This window comes from Myxocyprinus asiaticus, chromosome 1 (assembly GCF_019703515.2).
Source record: "Myxocyprinus asiaticus isolate MX2 ecotype Aquarium Trade chromosome 1, UBuf_Myxa_2, whole genome shotgun sequence".
Lineage (NCBI taxonomy): Eukaryota > Metazoa > Chordata > Actinopteri > Cypriniformes > Catostomidae > Myxocyprinus > Myxocyprinus asiaticus.
In genome coordinates, this window is record NC_059344.1 from 31,995,791 (window position 1) to 32,023,747 (window position 27,957).

Sequence of the window (27,957 nt, forward strand, 5' to 3'; positions counted from 1 at the left end):
GTGTGTCTATTGACCTGCAATAAATCAGATCTTAGATGATCACCTACTTGTTTGGCTGTATGGAGATGGATCACAAACACACAAACCTCACCACCTGTGTATCCCTCTGTTCCATGTGTATGTGTGTGTTGGAGCATACCAGAAACAGGACCTTCATTAATTAACCCACCTGCTGCTAGCTTAGCATGCGTGCAGAGTGGAGAGGCAGTATAAATACTCTGTTAGTTAGGTCATTATCATCTCCCTGCTTTACCTCTCTAACACGTGAACAAAAAATAGAAAAATCTCATTTAAAAGTGTGGCTACATTAATCACAGCCCCATATCAAAGTGTGATAATCACCTGAATTCTCCATTAAAGTAAAACTGCCAAACCCATGGGAAATCTCAAGTCTCCCTTTAATTGTTTTGAGTCTGTTAAAGGCTTTTTAATCTAAGATTAATTTATGCAATTTTAAATAACTCTACATATGATTAATAAGCTTGAAAATTAAAAGGAGTCCAAAGCAATTATAACATGTGGTTGGTCATCACCTCATTAGAATGTGTTGGCGAACAGTGACAGCTCAGTTTAATGCATGTTATTATATGTGTGTGAGAGGCTGATATTGAAGCCGAGAGAAAACACGAGAGAGAGAGAGAGAGAGAGAGAGAGAGAGAGAGAGAGAGAGACACATGGAGGAAGAAAGGTGAATAAGTCAGTGGAATAACTAGGTCTTTTAAGATTTGCATACTAACGACCTGCTCCCACTGGATACAAAACTATGTATATGTGCTCTTGGACAATGTTAAGATTTCATAAATGCTGATCTTTTAATTCAACAGTCACCATGGGACAGACCATCTATCTGGATTAAAAAGCAGCAGGGTATCTAATTCGCTAATAGCTAAGATCACACCACATAAAGCTCTGAGAGGGTTTTGGGAGGGTTTGCTTTCAGCTAAATAATGGAACATCCGATGCACCGATATCAAAATTCTGGCTGATAAATCATTTCATGTTATGGCCGATACATATATAAATAAATATATATATCTATGCTATTTTGTATAGATTAATTTTTTGAAAACTAACAATAATTGTTTCAAATGATACAACTAAAGGCATTAGAACATTATAATATAGAGTATTTATTTTGAAATCTGCTATAAAAAAAAAAAAAAAAAAAAGTCTACCTTTTGAGTTATAAAAAATACGGCCTCATTATAATAAAGGTGGGAGAGTTATAACCAACAGGTTTTAATGACAAGTTGGGTATTAGACAACAGAATTTGTGTGTATAGTCTGAAATAGAGCTGGGTAAACCTGCAGTATTAGGTATTAAAACAATCATAAAGCATCTACTACAACTACGAACATTTGTAGTTCTGAGATGAACAGTAATAATTTTAACATTCCACATGATATGAAAATTAGCTGTGGTGAACACTCGGACCAGATGACATTCCAGGAGCCAGTTTATGGCAGAGCCCCTCCCTTACTCTCAAGGCAAAGAAGAGTGGCTCCATTTTGATTGGATCATGACATGATCAACACAAACAATGCCAAGCACAGCCATCAGATAAGCTGCTCAGATAACTACCAGATACTTCAGAAAGTAAGGCCCCTGACCTTCCAACACATTGGAAAAGACTTCTCATTGGTCCATAAGTGGTTTCTTATTAACCTCTCAAACCCCCCAATCCTAAGGTTTGCCCTAAGACAAGAGGTACAAAGGATAATAAAAATTCCAACTTAAACTCCAGAGGCTACATTAAATTACCATGTGGCAAAAGTTGAAACAAAGAAGCACCAACTGCACACCAACTGCACACATTCACTCCATGTTTGTTCACAAAACTGTTCATGTAAACTGCAATTGTTTGATTAACATAATAGTTCACACAAAATGATCTATGCTGGTATTAATTAATGCATGTGTAATATTTCATCTTTCAATATCATGTTTGGTCTCAATGTCCTCAGAAAAAATGCCAAGAGTATTTTAAAGAGGTTTGGAAAGGAAACAATGCATAGATAAAACCTTAAAGACACTGTTCTTACTATGTACTTTAAAATATACAAATGCTCCACACAGAGAAGGAAGGATGGGCCACAGTGTGTACTTCACCTCTCATCTTAACACCCAATCATAACCCTCAAACAGGTGCCAAACTGAAAACGCCTCCTCATCAGTAAGGCATAAAACTATCCTCCAGATGACCACATCTTTGTGCTGAGTTCCCGGCTGTGTGAGTTCGGGAGCAATAACAGAATAATAATCAACATTCTGAATCGCTGGCCTGAATGGTAGGAGATGTAAGAGAATACAAACCATCCAATGTGCTAAGTCTCTGCTTCACATGAGAGAGAGGATAACAGATCATCCAACGTTCTTAGTGTCCATCTAAGAGACAGTAGAAGATCCCAAGTCCCAAGTCTCACTACAAGAGACTATTGCAATGGCAAGTTCAGAATTCCTATACCAGGGAGATACCTACAGCGACAAGGTTTAGCTCTGGCGAGCAAACCTTCTCTTCAAGTTTTGTGTATCGGCGTGTTCCAGATGATGAATCTTGCACCGACATAAGGGCTGTATATCTGCGTGTTCCAGATTGCAAGAACCCTCTCGGTGCTTCCAGGAGATCAGCATTCCTCATTTCCTTCATGTCCAATGCAGTTGAAATGGAATCCATCTTCTTCCCCACTGTAACGTGGCCCTGAGCCCTAGTGGAAGACATTGCTGTCGCCGAACTCATCGATCGATCAAGGAGAACGTAAATATCACTACTAAACCTCTTTCCAGAGACCCTGGCATTAATGTATACTACCAGTTTATGATTAACTAATGTTCCTTAGTTTGCATGACCTGTATTTCAAATGTCTAACAAATAAACTTTGAGTTATTTGTTTAAATTTGTTTAACAGAGAAACAGCAATTTATCTTTCCATAAGATAAGTCAAACTTTCCCATTGCTACATCCAATTCTACCACTTACATCTTTCCATCCTATGCACTTTACCTATTCATTTATTTTTATCTTTTAGCATATTAGTACCATTTTGTAGTTTTTGTTAGTTACTCTTGTTAATCTTTTTTCAAATAAAACTCAATTTATTACAACTGTGTGTTCCTTGTGTTGATGATACAGAAGATCTCTAAAGGGTTAGGCTGAATCTCATGAATCCTTAAGATTAATCAGATGACCAACTCCCTCCAATTTACATAATTTAAATTTAATGAATGTCCATTTGGATCATTCTTTTACTGTTAAGGTGAAACTCTTTAGCTGGTGCCCCAAGGATGGAGGGAGTGGCTGTCTGATATTAATAATCACACACACATACACCTTATGTGAAGTGTGATAAAAAATCACCACATACTGGTGTCTTGTGTGAGGCCCAGTTCAGTTCAATTGGTGCCAGGGTAATTCTCACTACATAGTGCTTCGGGAATGCCATAGATGAAAAAGGTTAACAAGCTAGGTTAACAAGTAGGGCTGGATATTGATACAGATTTCCCGATTTGATTCAATTCAGACTCATACGCCCTCGATTACATTCTGATTAATTTGGGTGTATTTCAGTTATAATGTTCATTTTGCATACATATGAAAGAAATTCTCTCTTAGCTAATGGGTCAATGATGTAATGCTAATGTTTTGACCAGATCTATAAAAAATTATTCAAAAATACTTTATAAATACAATTCACACAAAACAATTACTTGAATACACCTCTACTATGATGAACATGTTTTCAATTACTGAGTTCAAAGTTTTTTTATTTTTATTTTTTTATGTCATGTGGTGTAACTGTCCAAAGGCAGTATAAAAAAAAAAAAAAAAGATTAAGTTGTGTACACTCGTGTTCAAGGTGCATGAAAATTAGTTTAATACCTTTTTACTTGATGTATTTATACCACATGATATTTTTAAAGTCATTAGATTTTTTATTTTATTTTTTGTTTTTACAATTTTTTTGTTTATAAAGGTTTTAAAAAATGTGTGAAACAAACATGAACTCAGACTACATTTCTATGCACTTGACATGTGTTTTAAACTAGATTTATTAAATATATATTTCTCATTTTTATCACCTGACAACCTTATGTCAATGATCCTAATATTTTTTCATCAATTTGTTCACATTTTAGCTTTTTAAAATTGTACAAATTCAATGTATTCCATCAATAAATATGATATCTTGAAATTGCATATGTATTGCATATACATATATATTAATTTGCCTAAGCTAAACTTAAGATTACAACATGCTGAGGGTCAAGACTTATTTATCCAGATATCTTAGCTCTATTGTTTGACAAAGACTTTGTGGCAATGTGAGTTCAGTAGTGTTGAAGAGCCCAAGGTCTTAGGAGGTTGGGAGAGCGGGAGGGATGGCACACGGACATAGTGTCAGAGAGCTAAAAGGTAGGATTACCCTCTGGGGAGTTCAAGAAACTCCTCAGCGTGCTAATGTGTAAACAAGTCATCAAAGCAGTGTCAGAGGGCTTTTAAAGCCTGTTCTCATCCCAGTCCCCACACCACAGGACACTGGCATTAAGCAAGACTGCATGTCTTTTTAAAGGCCGCCCCCTTGGGTCTTAAAACACATGAACACAAGCGATCTCTCCTTAGCTCATCAGCCCACACAATCAAGAATTGTGGGGGTGGATATAGGAGAGCAGTGACAGATTCAGAGAGTCAGTAGGACTCGTTCTGCTTTTTGTCCCTGGCTGGGGCTCATATCTGCAGCAGCTGAGCCCCTGGATAGCCCACAGGGACCAGAAGGGGGGCAGAAGAGGACAAAAGGTGCTAAAAGGATGACTGACAATGAGAGAACTCTAAGAAAGGGAAGATGTCAATCACTGCACTGCATCTAACTAAAAACGGAAAGCTTTATACACACAGTTACACAATATCTTGTGCTTAAAGGAATATTCCAGGTCCAATATAAGTTAAACTCAATCGACAGCATTTGTGGCATAATGTTGATTTCCGCAAAAAATTATTTAAACTTATTCCTCCTTTTCTTTAGAAAAAGCAAAAATTAAGGTTACAGTGAGGCACTTTCAATGGAAGTGAATGGTGCCAATTTTTGGAGGGTTAAAGGGTTAAATGTTAAGCTTATAATTTTATAAAAAGCACTCACATTAAATCTTCTGTTAAAACTTTATTTGAGGGTACAGTTGTTTAAATCGTCTCTTACCCAGATTACAGGGTTTTCAGAGTTACATCATCTTGGCAAATAAGTTGTAAAATTGGATACAACTTTAAAGGATTTTTTACAAAACAATTATTTTCGACTGGTCCCTCCTTTAAAAAAAGGCACAAATCTGGGTTACAGAGGCACTTACAATGGAAGTGGGGAGGGACAAGTCGAAATTATTTTTGCGTGGTAATCATCAACACTATGCCACAAATGCTGCCGATTGAGCTTAACTTGTATTCAACCCGGAATATGCCTTTAACATTAATATTCTTTACATTCCATTTTTCTGATCCAGGGTGCGCATTACAGAAAGATCCTAACTTTAGAATCCTATTTTATCTGTTTGGTAACCATGACCATTTCAGTTAGGATCTCATTTAGGACAAAAGCTATTACAGAATAACATTTCCACATTTCCAAGAATTCAACATTTCCATTTAACTACAGATAGTAAAACAGTATTAAAGAAGCATCCTAACTTGGCAAAATTCTTAAATAAGTGTCCTAACTTCAGGACAACACTTGCATCCTAACTGAAAACATATTTGAAAGCCAACAGTTTCAGTCACATTACAATACTATGAAACATAACTACAGCACCGGGAATAGTGCTACATTTATTAGCGATACAAAACACAGAAAAGCAATGTTTGATGGTGGAAACACTTTTGGAAGACCCAGAGGATGTGCTGCACTTTGACGACAAAACGGTCAATATAATTACAGACTCCAACAAAACATGATAATACAATTTTCAAAACCTTTATTTCTGCAGCCTTGAAATTAAAAGCAAGTCGATTTTGTTTATCCATTTTCATCTCTCTCATGTTTAATTCACAGCAACCGTTTTGCGCATCATTGGTTGCTTGTTAACAGATATGAGAGTTGATTATCGAACTCGATGGAGCAGTTTAGGATTTCCTAACTAGAGATAAGATACAATTTTGTAAGATAAGAATCCTAAATCAAGATAGGAAGTTTTCTGTAATACGCCCTAATGTCTACGCAAAAGACATCTTGGATTAGTCAAAGACATACGCACAGGGAGTAAGTAACATTACATTATGTGTAAATTCTAGCTGAAATCTGTTATTAGAACATAATTTGCCAATAATGTTGCCAAAAATCACAAACATGCAATGCTAAATCTCTTTAAAGAACTTCCAAATGAATGCAAACATATTACTCGTTCCTGAAATAGTCAAAGCAGCTTAGATAAGTGAACAGACACAAGGTATCACACATCCCATAACCAAGACCCTCTGAATTAGCAGTCAGATCTCAGTGGACTGCGCTGTCCATGGTGCTGAGAAAACCCAGCCCAACTTTTAAAGGCTCTCAGTGCAAACTCCGAGACTTCATCAGTCCACGCAGAGGAGGAATTTGAGTTGTTCCCAGTGACATACAAACACAAGCGCGAAAGGACACAAAACCTTTGTAACATTTTGAGCTAATCAGACCCATAAAAGCATTAGAGTCTGTGGGCTGATTTACCAGGCTCAGTTTTATTCCAGTGGATAAATCAAAGTCTGTGATAAACCATAAATCTAAAGCCTGTTTTGGAAACCAGACACGATAACATCAATCTGTTAATATAAAGGACAGAATGGATGACAAACTTCAAAATGTATAAAGATAACTATATACCACATTAGATAAACACCCAGATGATAATGGTGCATTGCATATATAATTCTTTTATTCTTTGTTTAGTGTAATTCCCCAAAGGCAGAATTAATATGTTTATGCTACCACAAAAGCATACCCAGAGAGCTAAGCAATACATCAGCAATGAGACCTTTTAATCTGACTGAACAGTTACTTTTAACATTAAAAACTTGCTTCAGTCTTTTGTTAACCTCTGGTTGGCAATCTTTGTGAGCTGCAATAAATGTAATTGTAGTAGGTTCGGTTCTTTTTGGGCAATGGAGGAGTCAGGAGACAACAAAGCAGTGCAGGCAAGCGTCTTGTACTTTTAATGCACTCAATTCAAATAGATTCTTCATAACACTCAATAAGATAAACTTTTTAATATACTCAATACACGTCAAGATCGTGCTCTCGGGTCGCTCTCTCTCACGCAGACAGACACACGACCACGCCCCCATCACCACAGTAGTATATGAGTATGCTTTAAAAATAGTCTTAAAAATGTTTCAATTGCCATCAATAAATGTTGCACCTAATGAAACTGATGATGTTGTTCTGTCCCTTAAATGCTACCAAATGGCAGAAGTTTCCAAGGAAGAGGTCCTTAGATTTCTTAAGAACCTCAAAATCTATTCAAACCTTTTAAAAAGTCAGCTTTAAATGGCACCTTTGAATCAAAAAGAAACTAATATTCATGAGCCCTTTACCAACACACACACACACACACACACACACACACACACACACACACACACTTCCTGTTCTTCTTTCACTAAATCCACAGGAGAGGAGTCAATGGATATAAAACACTCACAAAATTGATCAACAGCCTGACAGTTGTGGAAGTTACTTCCATGGCGCAGAAACAATGGGTCAAGGTTTTACCTTACAAACAGTCCCAATAAAAGCCTTCTAATCATAAAATGCATTCATTCACTAACTATGTCTGTCTAATAATTGGCATTTCGTGTTCTAATACTCATGAATGCTGATTTGGGCTTTAGGGTAAAAATGTTTGAAGAGAATCAAAGACACTCACCATAAGGTTGTAAGGAGCAGGTCTTTCTTTGGGTTGCTTCCTCATACTGTAGGAACAAAAGCACGAGATTTCTTTAAATGTGATTCCGCATGTAGTACTTCATCTTCCATTGTTAATTCAAAAGGATAAAAAAAAAAAATGAAAAACTCATTGAGATTAAAAGCAGATACAGAATGTTGGAGGAGGCCAAACCTTGACATACTAGCTTTTCTCATTAAAAGGCAATTATGTGAGTTTCTCTTGAATCTTAGCAGGATTTATGAGTTAAAGCTTGGACAAAACACTTGGTATGTATGCAGCTGTATGTGGTTGAATGCAAAACGATGGCTGAGCATTTAGAATCACACTAATGATGTGTTTTTCATCACAATTTGGAGGATTTACCAGTCAATGATCTGAAAGCATGAATGCCACAATAACATTAATAGCAGTCATTATTTTTAAATATAAACTTTCAATGTGAAGTGGCAAAATGATTTGCAAAAAATTCCATATGCAGACAGTGGCAAGGTAATAGCATTTCAAAGTGAAACCAATAAACACTTTTCCTAATAAATGCCTTCCAATTAAGTTCCCAGATATTCCATCCGGCACATGGAGATCATCTTCTCTGCCATCTTTATCTTCTCATCCTCTTTATCATTGCACTGTTGAGGTTAATCTAACCAGCTCTCAAAGTGATAAAGGGAGAGGTAAGTAATTATCAATTCTCCTTGGCATGGATCACACCCAAGCGCAGGTAAATTAGTCATGCTGACCCAGATAAGAAATGGGAGGGATTATAGGGACAGAGCGGCCTACAGAGAGGATCATTTGGACCGTGATGAATGACACACACTCAGAACAGGCTTTTAATAGAAGAGGATGTTGAAGAGCAGTGCAGGGAAGGGGTGGCACGAGTGAGCCAGGTGACCCGTTTGTGTAAATAAAGTGTGTTGCAAGTAAACATCAGCCGCTTAACAAATCCCAAAACATCTGGCTGCACCTACTATGCCCAGAGGCCTGGAGCACCAGAGAAACCATGAATGAGGTTGGTGGGGAATACAGGTTTCTTGGGGTATGACCTGTGAAAGGGAAATTTGTTTGTGGATGTGTGTGAAAAAGCAGGGTCAACAGACCAGGGACAGACGTTGAGTAAATATTTACTGTTGTGTTTAGCTAGACTAATTGCTGTACTATCTAGTATGCAAAACCAGGACAGGCTGTTGTGTGTAAGCCACTATATTGTATATCAGATTTACCCCTTCTCCTATTTCTCTACAGATCCTGAAAATAATGAATGCAAACAAACAATAACACATACCTACACTTGTCAAAGGCTGAAAGTACATCATAAGTACACATTTTTACAATCAAAACTAATTTAATGATCCTTATTCACATAAAACAATCAAAGCAAGTGAGTGATGTCTCTGTTCATCCTAAATTAAATTAGAAAGTCTTGTTACACTCAAACTTTTGCTTTAGGCACATGAAGCCCTTTGAACTTACCAAAAAACACAAACAATGCTGTCCACACACTGGATTCAGATTTACATTAGAAGAAAGTTTCAGACCCTTTGTTTGGGTAGGAAAGGTAACTTGTATTTTATGTATTTATTTAAAACTTCTGTTATTCTCTAAGTCCAGCTGGTCATAATCTCCAATTAAGCACCTATAAAATGGGTGAATACTGTAGTTGTTTTAGTATGAGTACTGAAGAAAGCGATGTGCGGAAACGTCTGCTCTTGTTGGTCTGGCTTTTAATTCACTTGCACTTTGCACTTTTTCACTATGCAAATTCAAAAATAAATAATGTATTTTTGCAAGACCTTTTTTTTCCAAGTCTGAATCTCAATCAAGTGTGCAGACAGAAATGTTTGTGTTTCATCTTAATATTTCAAATTGAAATGAAATTGTTTTTGACCTGTATTTGTAAATGGCTTGTTCAGCATGGTGATGAATATACTGTATATGGGTGAATTTCACAAAACCCATCAAGAACACGTCCAGGTCACCATTTCAACGCAAAATCGAAAGAAAATAAAGATTTATTTTTTTAACTTTAAATGAAGACTATTTTTAGGACTATTACGATAGACATTGTGACATTTGCATTGTAATCCAAATTGGATTACTGTAATGCAAAAAAATCTAATTACAGTAATGTGAGAAAAAATACAGATTATACTATTTAAAATGTAAAGTATTTATATATCATGGTAGTATTTGTTGTACTGCCTGTAGTTTAGACTGGTCTAAAAACAAAACAAAACACTATAATAGAGAATAATCATGGGAATAAAAGAAATTACAAAAAACTCAATGGATGAATTATGGTACTAGAAATTTGGAAAGAAATGTGATATGGGGTTGGAAGAGAGTGCAGAAGAAGAAGAAAGAGCTGCAAGCTGTTTCTGATTGCACAAACTTACCATTGTGTAATGAAGTGGACAAATTTCTCACTGAACTGACCAACTGGAAGCTCGGGAGGGTTCTAAAAAAAAACAAAACAAAAAAAAACAAAAAAACAAATCATGCTTTTTATAACAAATCACTAATAACTTACACACAAAAAGGACACACAATTTGTATAATTTAAATTGTCAGAAACATTACATGAAAAATATACATGATGGTATAGTTTAAAATGATCAATGATGTTTGTTTAAAAAAAAAAAAAATATTATATATATATATATAGTTAAAAACATGCAGTTTTTTTGTGGCCTTGACCAGGCTGCCGAAGGGTTAAAATTCATAATGAGGTATTCTACGTGTGGGCAGTCAAAAGACGTGTATATAATTATTATTTTTATTTTTTTGCAGCACCTGAGCCCCTCTTCTGTTGAACAGCCAGTAGAAAAATATTAACACACATAAACAGACAGAACACTTAAACTGAATTATGGAAAGTGCCATTCATGGATGGGCTCCTGAGAAAGCATACAGTAGAACATTTCATTGATAAGAAACATGGCAATTCAACCAACCATTCAAACACTCAACCTCCAAACAATGTTAACATCACAAGGAAAATTAAATGGAGGCATTTCTAAGAGACAGACGCACTGAAACCAAATGAAACAAATAATGTCTAATTCCAGTTCTCTATTTCATTTCAGAAACAAAGGGTGCTTGTATCTATTAAGATGCATGTGAGATAAAAATGACTCATTTTTTAATGTGGTTTAACTTTATCAGGAATGAGGAGCCAAACTTTTCATCGAAGACTTGGAAAGAATGACAAATGTGGCAAGGTTTAGAAAAAGAGGCGTATTTATTCTAACCTTAATCACTGAATACTGAATAATCTGAATTAATGACCTCACGGAAAAAAACATTGATGACATCAACAACACAGCAACAAAATTCTAAGTGTTACACACAGAATTGAGTTTTAAGATGTCTGGAAAGATATTGGAAGGGAATGTGAATGGATATTTTATTGAGTAATGTTTATTTGTGGAAAAAACAGCTTTAACAGCAGTAGGAATTAAATTAAGCCTAAACTGCACCATACAAGCAATCTCATTTGTGTTTACAAAATATGCACACATAAAGTATGCACAGATGACTGACATCCAGTCAGATAGAGAAGAAAGAGAGAAATGATCTGATAAGCTGTTATAAAGGTCTTTGGATTTACTCTGGGTTTGTCCTCAAGAGTGTGAATTACACACTACTCAAATGAACACAGCCAGAGGCACACTACTGCAGCTATACATCATTATACAGCCAAGACTTACAGCCTGGAGGCCTTACTATACACATACACAAATACTTAGGCTAGGGTATACTTTGCTTTTCATGTGCCGTTACCTGTCGTACACGGTCGAACGATCTAGCCTTTCAAAGTTCATTCTTTTGACGACAAGCCCATTCAGATGCGTTCCCCGCATGTGCACTTCAACTGGATTGTGATACTCTGTAGTACAGTTAATTGCGCACAGATATGGACTGTCCGCATGTCTAGAAAAAACGGTCTGCACGAGGACAGTATGCGGGTTATGTGCTGATGACAAAATTTGCAACATAGCGATACGCTAAAACAGAAGTATACTTTAGCCTAAATGTATCAGTGTACATCATCTGCACAAGACATGGCCTCACTCGGAAAACTAAGTATACCCTAGCCTTTAACCTTAACACACCAACAGTCCCATGCTCTGACCAAGAACACAGACACAGAGCACCACACATAACCAGGCGCTCACTCATATGGTGTCACACATGTATACGCTTATACATACAGAGAAACAGATGTGCACGCACAAGCACTCACACACGCACACACACACACACACACGCACTCGAGCACACACGCACAAACACCTTCATTTGGGTTCTTTGATGTGCCGTCTGCATGATGAGGATGATGATGAAAGCACTGTTATATTATGCAGCTTGCAGCCATTATCCAACACTACAAACAGAGCCAGACCACGGCCTGTCTTCCTCCACAATACCAGCAGTAAATATACATGTAATTGCCCAGCAGCAATTATCAGGCAAAATTAGATCAGTAATTACAGAGGTGAATTTATATATAGTCTTATTATATGCATCAGGGTTGATTCAATACCTCAGCAACGAGAATTAAAAGACAGACCGCCATGTAGATAGACAAGTGAGTCATTCTGAAAGAGTGAGAAGTAAAGATCAATGGCCATAAAGATGACAACCGTGTGCACTACAAATCACCAGCAACTATCACAAACTGAGAAGAGCAACACCTTGTACAGGGAAGAAAGAAAGAGGAAGGGAAGGGCAATAAAATGGGAGAAAGAGTAGGCGAGAGAGAAACGAAAAAAGCTCTTGTATGCATCACCTCATTTAGTCGTTTATTCACTCTTCCCAAGAGCCCTGTGAGGCCTTGCGGCTGATTATTTATACCGGATCACCATGGAAACTGGCCACACACACACACACACACACACACACACACACACACACACACACACACACACACACGCAGACTCACAATAGTCACAATGCCCTTCAAACAGGATGGACTTTCATTACTGGCATCCTCTCAAAGTCCAAGTGGTCAGATTATTAGATCAACCACCTGTGACCTTACAGAATTTCTCTCACGTACTTCTTGACACATACTCGCTTTTTGTGACTTTTCATCATTACTGATGGCAAGTTCGTGTTTAATGGGTACATCCACTCCATATTCTTGTATTTTGTTTTTCTTACCGATTGGTCTTGATGTCCTTCGGCAGCTAACCTCTTTATTTCTGCCTGTCTCAAGAGTCAATGCTGTTTTTCCTATTCTCTCAGGTGCGGTTTCGAAACTTTACCTATTCTGCTGCTTTTTCAGTCCACTGTATTCACTCTGCCTCTCTCTGTCTGTGCACTAGATTACTCTTTAAAGTAGGTCCTGGGGAGTACCCCTAACTCCTGTCTCCCTCTCTCTCTCTCTCTCTCTCTGTCTCTGTATGTCTCTCTTTGAAGGTTGTAAACCAGTGGCAGTGAGTAATAAGGTCTTGGTCAGCTGAATGCAGTCTGCAGCGGTGTGGCGGTGTGTCTCTGGCCTCAGGGAGACGGAGCGAAGGGCACGGCAGAAAATAGTTTGAGTGATGCCTCTGCCGGTGAGTAATGAACAGTTCAGCCGGGTCAACTCATTACACGAACAGCCGTTTAATTATTAATTACGCGCATAGCACAAAGGACATGTTCAGTATGTTTAATGTGTGTTTATGCACCCCTCCATCTCTCTCTGCCGTTCTGTTATTAGCATGTGTCAGTGAGTAGCTCAAGCAGAGAGGGAAAGTGAGAGGCTCCCCATCACACACACAATTAACACAATTACTTATTTATTACTCACATAGCAGTGGAAAGTGCATTTAAATTATCAGAGTTACCATGGCCTACGGGCTTTAACTAAATGCTGAGAAGACACATGTACATTTGGGGACTGTCTGAATGATGCTGAGTGTGGTCAAGGCTAATTCACACTGCTTCAACAAACGTACATATTTACGTGTCATTGTTCATCTTTTTTTAACAGTTTACGCGTTTACTCAATTTGACATTATAACATATTAATTCTGGGAATTTGGTCAGTGGACAGCCGGCCAGCAGGAAATATATCTTATATATGTAAGATTATGTCTACACCGGGTGCGTCCGTTGACGCACAATGCTGCGCCACAACGGCTTGATGCGGTCTACACAAAAAATTTTGAAATGACGTGCAGCAAATATGGACCAATCAGCTGCGAGCTTGATTAGACTTCAGCAACAGTTAAATGGGTGAATAACCTGTATGCTATTTTAACTAAAAATCCACTTGTTCAATGGCAATCCACTGGTATAAACATTTACTTATTATTATATTATTTTTTATGTTGGCTTGACACACTTCTATTCCACAGACATGGTTTAGAATTTTTCCAAAATTCCTGAACAAAGTTATCAAATGTAACTCCTCCTAGAGCTTTCAACCTACATCCACCAAACTTGCTACAGACCTTTAAACTGTTCGGACTTGGGTTGCTATGACTTTTCTAACTGATCAAACCAATCAAGTTTAAACTATCAGACCAGGCTTTGTCAAGCCACATCAAAGTTTGTCTTGACAAACTTTGCATATCTACTAATTATGAAGAGTTTGCTGCTAAAACTGTTAACATATGTGGCTAGAAACAAAAGATCTTTTAAATTAGTACATCAGAGACCAGAAACATCACATGCTGGCTTTAATTTGACCGTCAGAACTTAAAATATATAAAATCCATGCCAGAAGAGATTCACACATATGACATTTGGTAAGTAATTGTATTTAATATGGACCGATAATATAGTGACTGGAAAAGCTCTGCAGTGCCTCAGAAATAGAACGTCTCCTATTGGCATGACGGAAACTTCCAGTATAGACAGCACCATTGTTTATAATGGGAGCAATCTGCTTTCTGGTGTAGACAGGCTGTAAGATTATGTGTAGGGACAATCATTATTTTTAATTATTGCAGATTTGCATTGAGTTTAGAGTTTGTATTCCTTGTGTGTTTTGATGCAGTTTAAGAAATACAGAATGTGTTTTTTGTGTAAGTGAGACGAGAAAAGAGCGCTACTGTCTGATGTCTTTATATCCTTTACGTACACATATTTAGCTACAAGTGACATCCACACAGATTGCTGAACCCAACACTTACACATACAGTATTATTTTGTTTTCTTTCCTTAAAAACAACAACAACAACAACATTTAATCGATTGAAACAATCATCAACAAACAGGATTAACACTAGGGATTTGCAAAACGACCAATTTTCATAATCGACTAGTCAGTCGTTTGTTTGAACAAATGTAGTCAGGGTAAAGGATAATGTATAAGGCACTGTTTTGTTCACCTGACCCTGATCAGACAAATTTCAGACAGATATACGAATGGTAAGCATAGCACTTCAACATGGTAAAGCCCCATACACACATGCAGCGACTTTATCGCTTGATGTCACTAGTCTCTGTACTGCTAAGTCCCTAGTGGGCATTCCTACTGCTGTTGCTCTAACGTAATTGGTTGACTGCAAGTCTGACCATATCTTTTGAAAATCTGATCACATATGAGATAATACCATTCTAATTTGACATGGATTCAGTTTTCTTGTCCCTACAAATGCATATATGGCACTCGAGAGTGTTTTTATAACCTGCAGCAATGCTTAATGCATCATATCATTAGTAAAATGAATGATCTATCAATGTACAAATCAAACTCACTCAGACTGCTGAGAGTTTCTTTTCCATGCATCTAATTTATTATATCCATGCATGTGGTTACAGACGAATCATATAGAACAGTGAAATTGTTCACAGAAATTTTAACTTCTCTTCCTTTCCTGCAATTGTCTTCACTCCTATTAGTTGTTGCTCCCGTCTTTTTTTTCAAAGTTTACTTTTCTCAACTTTGTCGTGTTGCTCACCATGCCGGCATCTAGTCGCCAGAGGCAGCTGTCGCTTGTGTCGGCAGCAGTGACCAGCACACACTGAACATTAATGAGAACTAATTGCTTTGTCGCTGGAAGTTGCTGCATGTGTGTACGGGGCTTTACTAACAGATATACAACTAAAATATATGCTAAACAACTATAACATCTGATTGCACAGAACTATCAAAGAAAGAGAAGAAATAAGAAAGGCTCCAATACAGAGCGGCACAAAACCGCTTTTGTGCATCCTGAATGCAGAACAATGCGCTTCAATGTAACCAGAGCACTTGGGAGTCAGGGTGATCATCGTTGCGCATTCAAAAGAGCAAAACTGCAAGATAATGATGCGGGTATACATCTAGTTCACAACATCAAGCAGTTTAAACCTTTTTTTACATTCAAGAGACGAAACTTCTTGCAGAAGGTTTTACTGTGCTGACAGTATAAAAACCACACAAAAACGCTCTGCAAGAAGTTGTCTCTCACTTAATTTGAGAATTGCTGTTGTTGGAAGACTAGTCGATTAGTCGACCACTGTGGCACATCCATAGTTAACACACTGATCCAACAAAACTTAACAACTGAAGTTGGTGTTTGATGGGGCCAAAATACTTCCGTTTTCCGTGTGCCAGTACGTCTTGCACTCTTGTAGCCTAGTTCTTTAGACCCACAGACGGTCCGCATATTTGTGCAGACAAATGCGTTATTCAAGTGCCAAAGCCTTCCGCATGTGCTTGTGGTCAAAACAGTATACTTTGAAAAGGATGAGCGCTTTTGAAGAGACAGAAATTTTCAATGGATGTTTTAGTTTCTGTTACTTCATCTTGTCGTAAAAAAAACAAAGACTTATTTTTAGTGAGACTTGTACAACAGAGTTAAGAATAAAAGAAAGGTGTGAATATCAGAGTAGTGTGCCTAAAGAGCTGTCTATTCAAAGAATATCTGGGTTTAACTGACCCAACTCCACAGAGGGAAGAGGGTGAGAAAATGTGTCAGGGTTTAGCTGGGTGTATTTTAGCACCAACAACTACAGTAGTTCAGAGCCCTGTCATTCTACATTACTTCAGCAAACTCTGTGTGTATCTCCATGCAAGTGTAGAAGAGATAGAAAGCTCTTTTATGTTATTTAAATGGAAGTGTTGAGCTGTGATTACAGTCTGATTAACACTGGGATAGTGTTTTAATCAAAAGTTCACTATTCATATTTATTTCAATTATTTATTAAACTATGATTACTTCTTTGTTAGACTGAAACCACTGAAATTTGTTAGATTGCTGTATAACACTCCCCAAACATTTCCAAGTTCAAATCCAGAGTCAAGCTAAATGTTCCTTTCAAGGCCTTGATATCAGCACGGCCAAAATTTCGACATTTCCAGCTCTTCTGAGCTCAAATCCCGAGCAGAGCTGATAATGCACCCCGCTTCATTAGGAAACAAAATATCAGCTTTCCACCCCATTAGGGACGTTCCGTACACGGGACACAGACTCACCTCATCAACAATGCACTGCAATAACTGAAGAGGCTGTGATAGAGGGGGGTAGAAGAAAAAGAGATTAGACCCCATACAACGTCCTTACAGTGCAAAGGAATTAAAATCATTAAAGCAATAAAGCAGGTAGCAATACATTTTAATCAAATGCACTCTGACTCGGAAAAAGTCATTTGATCTGTAATGTTTTCTTATTTCTAATGGCACCTAATCTGAATACAGGCTGTTAACACAGAGTGTATTATGTTGCATTAACTTCACAGGAAGGCAACCAAGCGAGGTGAGGTCAGAACTGTTTGAGGGGTTGCGGGTGGGGCCGCCTACATCTCCGAAAATACATGAAAAACACTTACCATTAAGGAGCCCTGGTTCTTTTGAATCTGGATGAGGAGAGAGAGGGGGGCGGGGGGGGGGGGGGTTTGGGTGAGAGGGAGCAATATGAGATAGACAGAGTGAAAACAAGCTACATGTAATTAGCATGTTATAATCACAAGCATTGCGCTTGGACATTTATGATCACTGGGAGAAGATTATGAAAACCCTGTTGGCATAAAATGGGCATGATGTTAACATCATTTACATAATGAAAATACAGGCGCTAATAGTCTGATCCTCAATTAGATAGGCCTCGCCAAGCAATGTTTATTTATTTATTTTATTTTTTTATTTCCTATATCCTGCTTTTTATTTGCCTCCAGGTTTCAGAAATATGTTTGACTGTACAAGTAAAAAATAAATAAAAATAATATGTATTTCACAAAGCATCACAGTCTTGGGATAAAATACTGGGTAATTTCTTTGACAGTCAAGTAATACACTGTAACACCCGTGAGCTTTTTCATGCATAATTATGAGATAATGACGTGTTTCTCAATGATTTTCCATAGTGTTACAATGTTTCTATTAGCCTTTTTCACAGAATGACAATGAAAAGTCCCTGATAAAGTTTAAAAAAATCTACAATGCCTCCAACATTAGCCTAGTTACATTTATTAACGGATCAAGTGCACATAAAATCAAAGTCTTCTAAAGTGCTTTTCTATTTTGCAACTGACTCTTTTTCAACATGACTGGAGATAAGTGTTCATCTGAGAGAGTGTCAGTCTTGAAAGGAAGCAAGTGCACATGTATGTCAACAAGGTCACATAAAGTGCTTTTCTGTTTTGCAACTGACTCTTTATCAACATGACTGGAGTTGAGTGTTTGCCTGAGAGAGTGTGAAAGCATTTTCAGATATATTGTTTTTTGAGTTAAAACAATGTTGTTATTTTTTCCTGCTCACACAAGGCCAAAGCTCAACTTACGCAATGTGGTGTAAACCTCCTGCCTGAAATTAACAGTTTAAATTAATAGCTAAAGGTGTGTGGCCATTCTGATGACACATTACGCAAGTCATTGATTCTCTATCTCAATTAAAAACAGCCCTGCTCTCTTTAAATACCTGGAGACTTTGGACTTTAATGTAGGAACTAAATAACACAAAGCAATGGCTAAAACTGCAAACCACTGCAATCAAACGCACAATTAAAGACATCAATATTTGGCTTATGTGGTGTTTTCCACATAAAATACTTTAAACTAATGCCACCTCAGCTCCTTTTTGAAAATGAAGATTTTTTAGAAGATAGCGCTCTGTCAGGTCCTTATAATGCAAGTACACGGGTGCCAGCACTTTGACGGTCCTTTGAACTTTGGACTTTGCAGTCACATTTAGGCAGCATAAAAGTAATCCACACGACTCCAGTCGATCAATGAATGTTTTCTGAAGCGAATCGATAGGTTTATGTAAAAATCAACTCGATAATTAAAACATTTTAAAACTTTAAATCTGCGCTTCTGTCCAGGGCTTTGATGCTATTTGAAATGGCCGAACTCTTGTGTGATGTTTGTTCTTCTGTTGTAAATAAGCGCCACTTCCGAATTATTCTCACGAGAATTCACTGACGCGCTTACATCACGCGACAGCTATGTGATGCTTCAACTGCTGGCAGGAAGCGCTTATTAAAAGTTAATAACGTTTTAATTATCTATTTACTTTTTACACAAACTTATCAATTTGCTTCAGAAGACATTCATTGATCGACTGGAGTCGTGTGGATTACTTTTATACTGCCTAAATGTGACTTTTGGACCGTCAAAGTGCTGGCACCCGTGTACTTGCATTATAAGGACCTGACAGAGCGCTATCTTCTTCTAAAAATCTTTATTTGTGTTCTGCTGAAGAAAGACAGTCATACACATCTGGGATGGCATCAGGGTAAGTGAGTAATCAGAGAATTTTCATTTTTGGGTGAACTACTCCTTTAACAGAAATAAAAAAAAAAAAAAAAGATGTACCCAAAAGATTTCCAATCTCTTGCATCAGTACCCAGGCAAGCTCTGCACTGGACAATGTCTTAAACTAAAGCTAAATGCAAATCAGCATTGTTCTTGTAAATAAGTTACTTGAACACTGTAAAAAATTAAAATGCATTTTACCCTGATTTAAAAAAGTTTTTTTATACTGATAACTTTAATAACATTGCATCAACAATAAAAACACATTACATGAACAATATTCCCCCAAATGTTTTCCCAACTAGCCTAACAGAGTTGTCTAAATGAACAATTTCATATTGAACAATGTTGCTGATTTGCAAGTTCCCAGTATGCATTGCAACATTAATAAATTATGCAGTTAATGTTATAGACTTATTTTTTGCTGTTTGCTGACTTTATTTTTGGTGTTATTGTTGTTTTTTGTTGCCACTGTTAGTCAGCTGTTGTTTTGTGATGTTAGGAGCTCATTTTGTAACTTAATGAGGTTTGCTGACTGTCACCGTTATGGAGGTTTGTGTGTTAAGGGTTGAGGTCTATTGTGTGTCAGTGTCAAAAAATTGTACATACTGCCTTGCAAGACATTCCTCTCTTCACAGGCAATAAATGCAGTTAAAGGTGGAGTGTGTAATTTTAATCCAATACACTCTTTGTCAAATTCAGCGAATATCTCTTCACGGTCCGCTAGCTGTCCATTCTGTGTGTGCGCTGAAAAAAAATCCGGTGTTTATACACAGCCCTGGCTCTGTAAATGGGAAAATAAACAAAGTGGATCGGACCGATCCACACAAGGCTGTTGCGATCACTCAGCATTGGCAATAGTCATGCATAAATTTGGAGGGGGGAGCTTCTGAAGGGAGGGGTTAGTTTGTTTGGCTGTTGAGTTGAAATATCAACAGTCTTTCTCAGGAATCACTTTAACATGAATACCAATTGAACCGTAACACCGGCAATGTTATCGGACAAGCTGATTCCTCTGCAACGCTTTGTCTGGTGCGTTTATGTTATAGTGATCTTGTTTATTACAACGTTAAAAGTTTATCATCTTTTATTTAGAATGGCCTATTTGTTCATAGGAAATCAGAGTGCGCGAAAGGGTGTGATGAGTCTGAGGGGTGTTGTCAAATGTTGTCTGAAAACATACTTTATTTTTGTAATTCCATTTGGAATAAGTAGCGCAGAAATTACACATTCCACTTTTAACTTCATGTAAAATGAATTGAAATGGTGACAAAATTAAAGTCCTCGTCTTGCGAATTGATAGTTGGCTGAACAAGAAATTAGTAGTTCTCTCAAGAGTTTTTGCATTTAGTGAACAAACAAACTTACATTGACTAAACAAGCAATGTTACTGAGGACAATTCTTAAGATGGCTGTTGACAGAACAATCTTTAAAAAAAAAATCTGACTGCATCATGTTGCCTTGTATTTTTTTTTTTAAGTTTGCTCAATTCTTTTTTTTTTTTTTTTTTTTTTTACAGTAAAGCCCATTAATGATATATAATGTTCAACTATACTAGAAAGATGAAATAAGCAATAAAACATGTTTAACGCATATCATTACATTTAGACAAGCTCGTTTCACTCAAATAAATGTAAATGTAGCATTAAAGCTCTGGGACATCAACATCATACAGTATATTCAGATAAATATGGGGGCTTAAAGTGAGCTGAAACTGAAACAACCGGAAAACAGAAAAGGCAACAACAAATCAATCAGGAGGAGAAGCGCTGGAGGCTGTATACACACGCCAGCCAGTCTGCAGTCTTCAAAGATTTTCAGAGCGAGCCATCGGAGACGCCATTAACTCCTGACAAAGAATGCAAATTAATCCCAACATGGGGTGAGATGAAAATAAAGAGCCTTTTATAATCAATGACAAGATAACACACATAGAAATCACACAGGCATGCACACACACCCTTGCCACCGTGCATGCACTCGCACACAAACAGTGGCAGATTTGCAGCTCTGAGTGGCATCTAACGTGGCCGGAGAGGGGGCAGGGCATGAGAAGTTGATGCCGAAATACAGTAGACATCTCTGAAAATCTCAGCACACAATGGACAATGACTGCGCTAGCATGTGTGTGTGTGTGAGAGACAGATGCCTGGGCTGATGTGAGTGACAGGCCAGGCCTGACGTAGCGTGTGTGCTGTGTGAGATGCCTGCAGGTAAAGAGTCTGCAGCACCATATGGAGCTGTGAAAATTAACATCAAGAGCAAAAACGCTCTAGCAGTGGGAGGTTCAGCTCTCTCTTTCTCTCTCACTGACTAAGCCCCCTCCCTCTTTCTCCTTCATGCCTTTCTCTCTCTCTCTCTATTCTCATTCCATATGAATTTAAGAAATGCAGGAGCAGAGTACAGAGGAAGGGAGAGTGAGGGAGATAAGAGGAGGAAGTAATAAATTAATGGGGTGTGTATACATGAAATGCTTCAGTATAATGCCTCTGGCTCTGTGGGCCAAGAACAAAAGTTTTGCCTCTCTTTGGTTTCTCAATCAATCACTATCACTTTTTCTGATAATGATATCTGATATCTGATGATGCACTCTCCAAAAAATAATAGACCTTTTCAAAAAAAGCCTATAACCACATATTGTCATGTCAGAGAGTATCTTTGTTGTTTTAATAAGATACAGTCTAATATATAAAAGACAAGTCTCCTGTCAGGAAGAGAAATGCTTTACAATCTTATAGCAATAGCATCAACAGATCCAATCACAGTTCCACTGATTGAGTGTTTGGGTGTGTGTATGTGTGTGTGTGTGTGAATACATTAGTTTATGTAATAATGCTCGGTGGATTAACATGATAATGGCCCTGTTAATAGATAATGCTGGAGAGCAGAAGAAAACAATTTGGAATGAGACAAACCTCCAGGCCACGAGCTAATGCACACACACACACACACACACACACACAAACACAAACACACACACACAATTTTACGGATACACTTATACACACAAACCGCACTGGCCTTTTGCACTTCTAATGTTTTTTTTCTAGCCATCGGCTGTTGGGTTGAATGCTTCTCAACACCACTTGTTGTTCATCCTATATTTTTGTCTCTCTATTCTGTTAGTGACAGAGCTGTGTATGTGACAAATATCTACTAACCTCTCTCGGGTCTAAGATCAAAGCACTCCTAATTACATTAATGGTACCCGTTTTATTTCAATAATTCACATTAATTCTGTTTTTTAATTTTACATAGTAAATTCTGCCATTGTGCACCATGGCTTTGCATCAAGTGATGTGCGCGATACAGCACACAGCCCAGCCTCCGTGTTCTTCTAAACTCAACGCTCAAGGCTTTGGTACTGGAAGCAGCTTCAAAATGTTCCTTTCTGTTTTCCCCTGCATGCCCTGAGTGGCTGCTTTGTTTTAATATGCTAATTAACCCAACAGGCATGCTGGGAGTAATTTATTGAGCATTAGTCAACATTTCCCTCATTAAAAGGGCCCCTGAAACTCACTGCACTATTACATGAAGAACTTTAAGAGCCGCGAGTCTGATTAGAGAAACTAGGATAATTAATCAAATTTGGCTATATACAGTATTTCAGTAACACTTTACAATAAGGTTCTCTTCCATAACATTTGTTAGCATTCTGCATCATGAACCAACTATGAACAGTATGTTTTTATTTCCAGCATTTATTCATCTTGGTTCATTTTTATCTGTTCATCGTTTATGTTAGTTCGTACTGCATTAACTAATGTTAACCTATACAACTTTTAAAGTAAAACATTTATTAATATACAGTATGTAGACATTAACATTAACATAGATTAATAAATGCTATAAAAGTATTGTTCGATACTTAGTTCATGTTAACTATAATCCAAACTAATTTTAACAAAAACAACCTTACTCAAAAGTGTTGCCAGTAATTACATACTGTATATACACATGGTTAAACCTGTCACAAAACAATGTTCAATTAGAACAGAGAGAGGAGTTTCCAAACAACCTGAGCATATCTTTAATAAAAGACAGAGACATGCTACGAATGAGAAATCTGTCTGCTTACTGTATATATCATTACGTGGCGTCAGTGACACGCAAAAGTGGCTCGTTGACCTAACTACTTCCCTGGAGGATCTTACACAACAATCATTTTATGAAATTATAAACAGGTGATGAGCATTTTGACAGTGTGGTTGTCCTTGCCCAAATCACAACACTGTTTTCGGCACAGTTTAATTAAATAAGTACGAATAAGTACATTAAACACACTACACTTCATCACACCACATCATAATACTGGCACCATAAATCGACATGCTTCATGCATAGCTGCCATGCGGTTCCTAAACTGGGAGCTCCTTCATCAAATAAATCCGGATTATAATCCGGGTTTGTCATTCTTAAAATGGGATAATCTTGAAAAATCCCTGCATGAAATCTGATTATAGGGTTGATGGGATTGAGGAATGAGGTGGGTCAGCAGGACTGTATGTAATGTACGCTGGGTAAACAAGGATGGGATGAGCAGTTGTGGGATAAACAGTGAGGTAATTACTGCCCATATGCTAAAATCACGAGGGATTGTGCATCCTCTGTTCCTCTATGGCAAAGAAATGTTGCATTTTAAATAGCATTAACATAGTTAAACTGGAACCAACCATATACCACTACACTCACCTGTGGATATGGAAAAGAGCCCAGCGCCAACTGTGAAAGAAAGAATGGTGGGAAAGTTAACTTGGAATGAAAAACACAGGTATGTATACACGCAAATGCACCAGCACAAGCACGTGAGCATTCACCTGCTCTGTGACTGCATGGATGATGACTAATATGATTTGGAGATAAGGTTGTTTAACATGAACATATTAAAATAGATTCCTTATCGAGACCTTACAAATAGAATTTGAGACCATGACACTTGAAGGAAATTTAAGGAGCCCTGTTATGGTCTTAATCCTGTCTAAATCCCAGTCAGAGCAGGTGTGTATGTCGATGGCTTCAATCTGCACAGTGAAGACTAGACATGCTGAAGTAAAGAGATTTAGGGGAAGCAGCAAAATCCAAAACCAAAAGTCAACCCAAAAATCAAAACTAATTTATTAAAACTAGTATATCCATCAAGGTCAGTTCAGTTCTGCCCCAGTTCAGAATCAATTTGAAGGCGAGCTCAGTTCAAATCACCTGAACCGCTTAAACGTTTCAGCTGCCGAGGAGAATCGATCACTTCCCAAACAACATGGTAAGTTCAATAGGAACTCATAATCAGATCAGTATGATCTTTATCATCTTATTATGTCAGTCCATATGACCCTTGATGTTTCTCTCCTAAACCTCAGTGATATTATCTAACAGTATTGATAAATACAATCAAAGCTTTGACTTGAGGGATACAATAACAATTCATCACAGCCCCAATGAGAAGCGCTGACAATTACAAAATGAGAATCAATAAAGCCAATGAGAACTACAAGCATGGCATTTTCAGACCAGGAGTTAAACCATCATATTAAAATCTAATCCACTCGTTCTTTTTATGCTTCAGGTTTCTGCTTATAAAAAACAACCCCTACACAAAAAACTCTACTACTAATATCCACGTGCACTCTTTCTTAAGGAATACACACACACACACACACACCTCTGGGATGGGGTGCATTAGTATTAGAGGTAGAGAGAACACAGCACCCTAATTACTGGACATTCTGCTGGCTAAGTGATTAATTGCGTTTTGCTACACTGACTCGCAATCTTACGCTCTCTTTCACACACTCGCTTGCTTTTCCTTTCTTTAATGTTTCAATACACTCTTTCTTTCTTTGCAGACAAAAAGATAAACAAGCGTTTCATTTCTTATTTTTGATCAGATGAAAATGTATCTTTTTATAGACACACATACACTAAATCTCATTTCTTAGTCTTGTTCTTTCATGGATTTTTTTAATTCGGAGGGAAGAGATGGGTCAAAAGGGATAGCAGAGCATTAGTGTGTGTGTTGGTGTGTGTGTTTTGGGGGGGGGGTGGAGGCAGTCAGTGGGAGAGCAGCAGTCAGTGGGAGAGCCTGGGTGTGATCCATGCATAGCTGTAGGCCAACATCTGTTTGGACAGGCTGCCTACAGGGACTACCAACGGTACTCAGCAGAAACACTAAGACAGCATTCCACCCAAACTATGAATAAAAGGATGCAGGGACTTGTGTACATACAGTATATGGCCATTTATACGCTTTAAAAGATGTTTATATGAATGTATTACCTCCATGAAAGAGATCCCTACACTCCAAACATCTGAATGAATACCATACTGCTCCCCTGATATTCGCTCTGGCTACCATAGAGAGACACACAGACAGAGAGAGAGAGAGAGAGTCATTACAATGCAGAGTGAATGAATAAATAGTAACAAAGTAACAGAGGTTTAAAAAAAGGCAACAGAAAACATACATGAATTGTACTGACATGTGCTTTGAGTAAGATTGCCAAACACACGCTTTTTCAAACCTTTTGTGCTTAAAAATATTAAAGCTCTGTTTTCTATGAATGAATCTGTGAACATGTGAATCTGTAATGTTCCAACACAAGTACATCAGCTTAATAATAAAAGATAAAAATTTCTTTGGAAGAACTCCATTTGGCTTAAAAATCTAAGGAACCTGTATAGAACATGACAGTTGGGTATGGCACTTCTGCTGTTACAGTAATAAATGCTGCTTACCGCCATGTATGCATTGGTTCCAACATATGTCTTAGCAATGGAGTTCACCAGCTGCGGAAGCAAGCACAGGAAAGCATCTTTTCACTACAAGTAGAACAAGAATCCCAACATCAGTGCTTGTTCGGTGACCAGAAAAGTTAGTCTGTGGTGAATATTATTGTTCTCAAGCGATCATATTCAGTACAAGCAGACAGATAAATGCATTCAAAACTAATTAACTGAATACTCTCACTCAGTGTTAACACTTAGTTCACTCAGCTCCCTTAGCATTTATTAGTGATCACACCCACACACAAAGATGAAACTTTATCCCCTTTTTATGTGCACGGCTGACATATTATAAAGGAGCAGCTACATTTAGTCCTCAGATCCAAGCACTGTACTTATTATCTCAGTTTAAACAAATGATTGGTCAATATATGGGCCAGGGCAACATCTGGCCATTTTGAAATTAGCGGCATCGGTCAATAACTGCGACCAATAGGTTGATTAAAAGAAATGGACATTATAGTGTCAGTTCCAAAAACAACGGCAGCCTTGTCAACATATAGCATGGATTTTCCTAATTTTAGCAAGTAAATATTGTTTTCATTTAAATTCAGGATTTTTCCTTCTTCTTTGCGATCATTTAATTATATAAATCATATTAAACTATATATTGAAATTCTATCCGTCAGCTATGCTGCATTCAAGGAATCCCATTTTGGTCGACCACTAGTTTAACCAGACTGAAATTCAGTTGAAATGTGTCAGCAGGTAACCTGAGCTCTCCACCATAAGCTAAAGGACATGCTAAGAGGGACTGATTTAAATCTACTGAAAAGAGTGTGTTATTGTGGAGTGTTATTGAAATGCCAACCTGGTTTAATTTTAGTCATCACTCACACAGGGGAGAGGCAGTGAGATCAGGCACAATGACAGGTGTCAGCCATGACAGGACAAACATAATGAAAGTGTTCCCCTGCGGCCTGACGTGTGTCTGCGTGTATAAGTGAATAAGAAATACCGAGGTCCTCTATACAGTGTCATGGTCTGGACAGCAACAGAGGAGAACACATGCAGACACACGTCATCCAGCTTCATATTGAATCTCAGAGGACGTGGGTATGAATATTAATTAAAAGAGGGGCATGTGGAGCGATTGGGCTCTATTGTTGAACTCCTGAGTGTATTAGAGGTGGAGAGACTGATGCTGACTTTCTCCATCTGAGCTATTGTCTTCCACCACACACTCACACACACCATCACTCACTAAATATCTGGTCAATGTGGTAATTAGAAAGAGCTGCAAGCGAGAGGAGAGGAGCAATCTAAGGGGTATCTAGGGGGTTAAGAAGCAAAGACAAGAGCTCCCTGGAGGAATGAGGCTAGGAGAAAACAGAGAGATGGAGACTGATGGGACAATTGCAGATCTGATCTGACTGTGCTCAAAACATGCACGCATAAGAGAAGTCCTAGCATGAGTATACACATTCATGCAGACAAAAAAAAAAAAACACAGATACACAACATTCATAGGATACAAAGGAAAATGTACCTGTGTGCTGACTCCAAAGTCACACAATTTGACCTGACCCCGAGTATTGACCAGCATGTTGGAGGGTTTCACATCTGCGCCAAGAAACAATCAATGCATTTACGCAGAGACACAAA

General features: G+C 37.8%; 1 protein-coding gene across 3 annotated transcripts in view; it reads right to left on the reverse strand.

The window, feature by feature from the left end:
* Positions 1-27,957, reverse strand: part of LOC127449215 (dual specificity mitogen-activated protein kinase kinase 5-like) — a 52,898-nt gene that overhangs the window by 3,570 nt on the left and 21,371 nt on the right. For 2 of the 3 annotated variants that reach the window (XM_051712608.1, XM_051712539.1), the window contains 8 exons: positions 27,842-27,915; positions 26,305-26,355; positions 25,846-25,917; positions 24,268-24,297; positions 17,651-17,677; positions 17,298-17,330; positions 10,297-10,358; positions 7,883-7,928 (listed from right to left, as the gene is read on the reverse strand). In XM_051712608.1, the coding sequence (XP_051568568.1) occupies positions 7,883-7,928; positions 10,297-10,358; positions 17,298-17,330; positions 17,651-17,677; positions 24,268-24,297; positions 25,846-25,917; positions 26,305-26,355; positions 27,842-27,915 (395 nt within the window). Of the gene's footprint in view, positions 1-7,882; positions 7,929-10,296; positions 10,359-17,297; positions 17,331-17,650; positions 17,678-19,492; positions 21,425-24,267; positions 24,298-25,845; positions 25,918-26,304; positions 26,356-27,841; positions 27,916-27,957 lie in introns of those variants that run through there. The other variant, XM_051712684.1, reaches the window with a different exon arrangement.